We start from the raw sequence: 8,160 nt of genomic DNA on the forward strand, positions 1-8,160 counted from the left end.
CAGTGAACCAAAATGTTCGAGTCAACCGAGCAGCTAAAATGAATCGGACGTCCGTGTGTTCTGACACACACACACACACACACACACACACACACACACACACACACACACACACACACACACACACACACACACACACACACACACACACACACACACACACACACACACACACACACACACACACACACACACACACACACACACACACACACACAGGGAGTGAATGTTGAGTCCTTTAGAGCCAATGAGCTGGGACCGGATACGATATATCCTCTGGGACAACAGCTACTCTGTTCACCCCCTTCACTTCCACATGACGCCATTTACAGCATAAACCCGACCTCCTCTCCGGAAAGAAGAAAAAAACAAGAGCTGAAAAACTTGAAAGCAGCACAGTGTGTGCCATGCAGCCAAACATTCAACTTGCGAACCGCAACGCTTCTTCTTGAAAAAGTCTTCAGCGTTTTTATGCTTGTTTTCTTCTATAAAACTCGGCGCATTTTGTTGGATTCTGGAACTTATTACTCTCTTTTTTTGCCATAATTAGCGGTTTAACAGCAAAACACAAACTCCGCTGCGTTCTTGGGAATAAAAAGTCTGACGATATTGGTTCGAGCGAAAAAAATACGCGAATACGGGGACGCGCGACTGTTTGCTATCATCGGGATTTTTGTGAATGAATCTCCCCATGAACTGAGGACTAACCAATTCCTACTAGTAGGATATACTCTTCAGAACACAAATAGGGGGTTGAGGTGGTGAGATCACGGTAAGTGGCTTCTATTATAACTTTTTTGCAGTGGATTTCCACTATAGTTTAGTTTATAACTTGTGTTTGACATAATCGCGCATTTATTATAGTTCTCCGTGTTCTTCGGGACTTTTTCCAGTGCTCATGCTCCGCGCCATTCCTGCAGCTGTGCAAATAGTTGCCATACGGATCTGTTCCCTTTCGTACATACTTTGACTTACTTTTCATTAAGTTTAAGTTGCGAATATCAATCGGAAAAAGTTATGTCGTGTTATTTACGTCATATTATCTATTATTAAAAGCTACTATGTTTTACTTGATCACATATGCGTGTGCTGTTGCAAATATATATATTGATAAACGTCATCTATAATCATAGGCTTCATTTTTAATCTAAAACTGTACAATTAAACATTTTTTATTAATACTAATAAAAAATAAATGTGCTGGTGCAAAGAAAAAAAAAAGTTGTTATGCTTTATGCAACTTTCAATCAAGTTGGGAATAGTTATAAAGTTAGTATGCATGATAACCCAGATCAGAAGTTTAAATAGCAGAGAGATAAACAGATGTTTAACAGACATTTCTCTGATGGGGCCTCTCCGTGGAAAGAGAGATTGTGCATTGATATGGTAATTTGGGGTAGTGTTATTTAGATTGAACTCAACTGGTGCTGAGGGTCCCGGCTGAGATCTAGGGTTTTATTTTACCCAAATAACATGTGAATATTTTATTTTTATTTTCTTTTGTATGTAGTAGCCAGTTTGCGTCAAGAACTCCTCCTCCCCGTTGACAGCGTCATAATGCATTTGTGGACGTCACGTTATTGCACTTGCGCACCCCAGCTGCAGGATATTAAATTAATAACTTCCTAAATATGCTTACCAATAACATTATGTATGTGTATTAAGTGGATATTAAGAGGTATTTAAATACACATTACCACGTGACACAAGAGAAGCAACGGCGATATTATTCACCCTGTACTGTTGTGTAATAAGTACTTTAAAGAGCATTTTCAAGCTTTATTTATTATGACTTTGGATCCTTATTGCTAAAATTATAACTTGCATTGTAAAACAAAGCATTTTGAGTTGTTTGTGCTTATTCCTTTAAACTTAAAATTATACTGCGATCTTAAATGTTGATAAATGAGTGTGTTAAGTTTAACATTGCAAACCATGAAGCTACATAAAAAATATAACCACATTATTATTATTATTGTTATTATTATTATTATTATTATTATTATTATTATTATTATAAAGATATTCTAGTTTGTCTTTTTGCATAGAAAAAAGTCAGCTAAAGTGATAAATCTAAATGTAATGTAAATAACTTTTTTATTTATTATTTTTTATTTGACTTATTTTTTATATTTATTTAAAAAAATATTTCAATAACACAATCATAAGTTTCATAATACAATTTCTCACAAGCAAAACAAAAGCATGTGAAACATTACTTTTAATAATAAGGGATGGCAAACGCATATATATAGGGTAGACGAGAAAAAATGCTTAAGCAGAAGCCAGACTGGTATATTTTACTCATTTTGCGATACAATAAATGTGCAACACCTGAGATTTTGTTGAGCGAAAGTGGTTTAGTATCTCTGAACTTGATAGCTGCAGGTGGTAAAGGCCTGCCCCATTGATGACCAGCCTTCCAGGGCTGTAGAGGTGGGGAGTAGTTGGGAGATTTGCATGAAGGAGCTTGCCATCTGCCTTTTCTTTTTGCCTAGTCCGTATGATTTACATATGGTTAGTTTATGGGATTTTACTTCCCTGTACGCTCTCGTTTAACTGTCTGCCTTTCTCATAGGACTTCAGATGTGTTCAATGCCAGCCGGAGGGTTCCCACTTCAGAGTAAAGATGGAGACGAGAACTCAAAATGGCGGCAGCGGCTCCTCTGGCTTGCTGCGAGCTTTGCGTGACAGTGGCAGGCCACAGACTGGGGACTCTGAGCCTTGGGATGGTCAGGTGCTCTCCCTGGATCAGATCAGGACCATCCGTGGTAGCAATGAGTACACGGAGGGCCCGACGGTGGCGCCACGGCCCCCGGCCTCTGAGCAAAAAACGGATTCACAAGCTTCCAGCCCAACTTCCACCAGCTCTATTGAGCTGCCCGAGCATAGGAACTCCCTGAGGGCTCAGCAGGCAGGACAGCAGACTCCTCAACAAGCCCCGAGGGGAGGCGTGAGCAGATCCATCAGTGGCACCAGCGATGGTTCACACAGTACCACCAGGGCCAGCACTGGCAGCACCTCATCGGATCAAAGACTTTTGGGAAATGCAGGTGATCGCGTGGTAAGGGTGCAGCCTAAACGTTCTGAGCAGAAGCAGGAGGAACTGAAGCCTTTGTCAGCACCTGTCGGCCCGGCGCCCGATGGCAAGCACTCGGTTCTCTGCGAGGACTGCGGCCGCTGCAAGTGCGAAGGATGCACCTGCCCTCGAACCCTGCCCTCATGTTGGATGTGCGGCCGCAGGTGCGTTTGCTCTGCAACATCCGCGATGGACTATGTGACTTGCGTCTGCTGCGTCAAGTGCCTGTTCTACCACTGCTCTAGCGACGATGAGGATGTGTGCGCGGACAAGCCCTTCTCCTGCACTCAGTCGCATTGCTGCATGCGGTGGTCGGCCATAAGCGTCCTGGCACTTTTCCTGCCCTGCCTGCTTTGCTACCTCCCGGCAAAGGGCTGCGTGGCATTGTGCCAGGCCTGCTACGACTGCACCAGTCGGCCAGGATGCCGCTGCAAGAACAAAGGAGTTGAGAAATAGAGGTTGCTCGGTTCCTGGAGTAGCACTAGGGGAAGATACGTTTATCCGGGACTGTCTCCAGAGCAGTGGAAAATTATTGGCAAACTGTTGTAGTTTTGGCACTGTAAACCAAGAGGTGACAGTGGATTGGCAAAAACTGGTTTGAAGTGGTTTGTTTGTTTGTTTGTTTGTGTTTTGCTTTTCTCTTATCCACTTTCTCTCTCTTTCTTTCACTCTTTAAGGGGGGTAATGTTTGTCGCAACAGCCTTCCCTGTTCTTTTCATTTTAAACTGAAGTCCAGAATGTTAGCCCTATTGACATTCAGTAATATGACTGATAAAGGTGACAGACTCTCCTAACTAACTGTTTGTGAATAGTATCTGCGAAAGTATGTAAATTAGCAAATGAGCTCTTTTTCTGAGAGATTTTATTTTTGTACATATAATATTTCAACTGTGAAAAGCATTGTGCCAAACCAGAGGCACCTTGACAGATCCATATATATGATGCATATATAAGACGTGTATAGTGCTGTACGTTCGTTCCCGAACGTACACCAATCACTCTTTTGATATTTCGCCTTCTAGAAGAGAAACCTTACATGAATTATCCCTACAACTATACTTGTAAATTGTACAGTGACCCTAAGAAAAACTTTATTTTCTAATTTCAACACATTGTTTAGTGTAAAAATATTTATTTGAAGTTTTATTATTTTATAAAGTAATATTTATTTTGAGAGGCATCTTTATAGGTATCACCCCAACTTTGAGAAACAAAACCTCCTCTGTTGTTGCTGCAAGAAAAGGGTGACAAGGGTGTCAAATCCGATGCATATGTTCACTATAAAATAGAAAATATATTAACGTTTTGAAATTAAACAATGCATTTCTTGTGTTCTTTCTGGCCTGCTGTTGACCTTGTTTTAGCCTCTGGGCACAAAGACCCGTTTCAGAATATCTACTGTGTTTTCAATCGCCTTTGTTTACCCGATGGATCTTCTGTCAGGGTCGCATTTCACTTTGCGTTTATGATGACAGCAGTGATGTTCGCCTAGCTTCAGTTTCGAGGTCATCAGAAAAGAAGGCGATGAAAGCGATAGTGTGCGCTGGCAAATCGTCAAAAAAAGCGAGAGATCCTATCGATGAGATATTGATGCACGAAAGAGATCAAAGTTTATTATAGCAACACTGAATATTGTTCGGTGTTGACTGCTATTTCGTGAGTGATCTCTAGCTGTGACCCTTCGCGGGTCTAATCTCCACTGGAAAATTGTAGCCGTTTGTGTTGTTCTGCTGAGCAGGAAACTCTACAGATAGTCACACAGAATTAAGACAGCCATGCATGCAGATTAAACGTCACGATAACTGATAAATTAGCACCAATGCATGGAACTCCAAACGGCCAGTCTGATAAAAACCACCCAAACAATCTGATCTCAGATCAAGATCAAGCCCGGTTCCCTTACAAAGAAGCCCTGATCTTGAGCCAGACCTTCAGGGGTAACTTCCAGCCTCCCCTGCCAGCAGCGGATACTGGCTGTATTTACTTCCATGGGAAACATCTGGCACTGGTTTAATCATTGAAGTATGTGAACCACTAGTTGACATCAGGAGGATCAGAGATTGTTTCTGTTGGCAAGCCGTTGTTTGCTGCGCTCCCTCCAATCCTTGCCTGTGTTATGGAAACTGCCCTGTGGGAATATTAAGGGTAGATATGGCATACGCAAGAGGCTTTATCAATTCTGCTTTTGAGGAAGGTCTTGCTCGCTAGATACTCGCTGCATTGTATAGTGCAATCTTTCAGTATTAATACACACTTGAGAGGGAACTTTGATGGCTAAAACATCAGCGGTAGCTGCATTTGTGTTTGTAAAATCAATGTAAATACATAGGAATTTGCACCAACTTCAAAAACACAGTACTTCAACACACTTTTGGGGTACATCGCATTAGTTGGGTATGTTCTTCTAATCTAAAACTGTCAAGTTCATGACATCGATGTTGCTGTTTTGGTTTTCTTGGAGTCTATCTTAAGAGCTTCATGTCGCCACTTTTTGTACAGTCCTAACGTAACAGTGCCTTTTCCCATTTTCTCCCCTGTGACATGCTATGCGCTACTGGCATTCGCACTGTTGGTTCAGCACGTTGGCGCATGTTTGTTATTTTGCCGAGGGTTTGAGTGACAGGCAGCCAGCTTTCACCCCTTACTAGGGATGTGCCTCCTTTTTCATTTACGCGGCACAAGGTGGAAAAACAAAACCGTCCCGATCGCTCGAGTGCGTCGTTTTCCGGCTTGCCTCCCTCTCATTGTTTTAAGCTGTGAATGGCAGGGCAGAGACAGGGGGGTTGGTTTGCTCAAGAAAGCCCTGCAAAGGGTTAAAGACATTACTTTAAATGACAATGGGCCAACAGTTTACCCCCACATTCGAACCCTTGTGTATTCACCATCCTTTCAATGGCCCTCAGTTATTTCACTGCCTCTTAAGCCTCTTCAACTACCTGCTTGGTATTCTCGCAGGGCAGGCTTTGAGTGTGTGTGTGTGTGTGTGTGACAGCACGCACGCGCATGTTTCCTACTTTGCGTGCGAGTGTTTAGCAGCCGCTAAATGTGTTGTTATGGGTGCAGGCAGCACAAAAGAAGGATAGATGGGGAAAAATGACACCCTTTTGAAAGAGCTGCAATCGCATGCCAAGTTGAAGAGAAATGGAGAAATATAGATTTCTCCAATGAGAAGAGAAATGGGTCAGATAAAGGCTGGGAGGGTTGACCTCAATAAACAGACAACAGACGGAACGGAACTTACTTTGTCCCCAAAATTAACACTAGTATTAAGTGCTCAGCCAGGCCGGAACGTCTAGTTATCGTCAATAGGAAGGGATTAGAACAAAGGGAAGTCGCTTCATTCGTCGTCTAAGACGTTATGTACCCGTTTATTGATGTTTGGTATGCTTTGAAAGGGTATAGATTACTTTCATCCTCGCTCTAAATTTAACAGCATCGATGAGGACGAGCTACACAAGCAAATGACTGCTAACCACAGGACTAAAAGTTGGGTTATGAGGTGTAACAGTGCAAAACAATACAGGCGATGTTTGAAAATTCAATTCAAATAGAAGCACTTAAACTTAAAATAACCTTTTTAGATGCAGTCGAACTTCAATATCTCCATTAAATAAATTATGTTTTATTATAATTGTTTTTTACATGTTCAAACATTTCAATTTTGTGAAAAAGCTAGAAACAGCACATTTTGGAGGTAACAATGGAAGATGACATTGTTTATGCCAATGTAGACTATAGCGCCCCATGTGGCAGCGCTGGCAACACAACATGCACATGGGTAATGCAAGCTATGTTTTGAACATTTTAATGTAAAAAGAAGCACTGAAACAAAGTCATATCCTAAAATTGAACTTAAATATTTGCAATATTTTGGAAATAATAAAACAAAATTAGTTTTTACATATGCAAACATTTTAATTTTGTCAAAAAAAGGTCAAAACAGTACATTTGGAGGTAACATTGGAAGATGACGTTCACAATTTTACAGTGTTATAGAGAGGTTAGCTTAAATAACATCCAAATAGCATCCACAAAATCATTCAATACGAGATCCACTGCACAATTAAAAAAAAAAAATTATGACTGTTATACTGATTAAATGAATATTAGTTCACCCCCCCCCCCCAAAAAAAAAAAAATAAAGGCAAAAGAAAAACCCATTTACATATTTTATTCAGGGCAAGCTGGTTTTAACTTTCGAAACATGCAATTTCCATTTATGAAGCCTAAATCCACATTCATAATTTGCTTGACATACGGGTAGAAGAATGATCAAATCTATTTTTGCTTTTGAACCAATAAAACAATAATAAGCTGTCAAAATTTGGCGCATCATAATGAACAATTTATATTTTGAGAAAAAAATTATAACGTTATTCAGCCTTTATAGGAATTGATCCGATAGATAAATTTGATGTCAAAAACATTTATACCAATGTAGACTATAGTGCCCCATGTGGCAGCACTGGGAATACAACATAAACATGTTATTTGACAATATATTTCAGACTGTTTTGTTAAATAAAAGCAGTGTTGCGGGTAACGCATAAAGCTGAGGTCAAACTAGAGTTTGTGCATCGGAAATTCTGCATTACGGCACTGCGAAAAAGGTGCGGGATCAAACAAAATAATTAGACATTTAAAAAAGCAAGCGATTGGTCCATTTTTAAATTTCTGTCCAAAGAGGTCATGTTTTGCTCCTCGATTGGTCTCACACAGTCAAGTTATGGGATTTTGCAGGTCAGAGTTCACCAAGCTTGAACTTGTCACACAAGCTTGCATTTCAGGTCTGACGCATTCACGTGCGTATGAATGGAAGTCTATGGGGAGAAAAGTGCAGCGTGACCGCAGCTTTATAAGTAACGATCAAATCTAATTTTGCTTTTAAGGCAATATAACAATTAATAAGCTGTCAAAATTTGGTGCATCATAATGAACAATTTATATTTTTAGAAAAAAATTATAACGTTATTCAGCCATTATAGGAACTGATCCGAAAGAGAAATTTTATGCCAATGTAGACAATAGCGCCCCATGTGGAAGTGCTGGGAATACAACATGAACATGTAATTTGAAAATAT

The 8,160-nt window shown here is 40.4% G+C and overlaps 1 protein-coding gene across 2 annotated transcripts; it reads left to right on the forward strand.

The window, feature by feature from the left end:
- Nucleotides 1–308: 308 nt before the first annotated feature.
- On the forward strand, nucleotides 309–4,395 carry spry2 (sprouty RTK signaling antagonist 2). Of its 2 annotated transcripts, XM_005160285.6 has the most exons (2): nucleotides 309–772; nucleotides 2,579–4,395. In XM_005160285.6, the coding sequence occupies exon 2, from the start codon at nucleotides 2,630–2,632 to the stop codon at nucleotides 3,533–3,535; it is 906 nt and encodes a 301-aa protein (XP_005160342.1). In that variant the 5' UTR covers nucleotides 309–772; nucleotides 2,579–2,629; the 3' UTR covers nucleotides 3,536–4,395.
- Nucleotides 4,396–8,160: the final 3,765 nt, after the last annotated feature.

This window comes from Danio rerio, chromosome 1 (genome assembly GCF_049306965.1).
Source record: "Danio rerio strain Tuebingen ecotype United States chromosome 1, GRCz12tu, whole genome shotgun sequence".
Classification (NCBI taxonomy): domain Eukaryota; kingdom Metazoa; phylum Chordata; class Actinopteri; order Cypriniformes; family Danionidae; genus Danio; species Danio rerio.

Bases quoted from the DNA above. Each gene is read 5' to 3' on its own strand.
- spry2 (XM_005160285.6), top strand. From the start codon at position 2,630: ATGGAGACGAGAACTCAAAATGGCGGCAGCGGCTCCTCTGGCTTGCTG.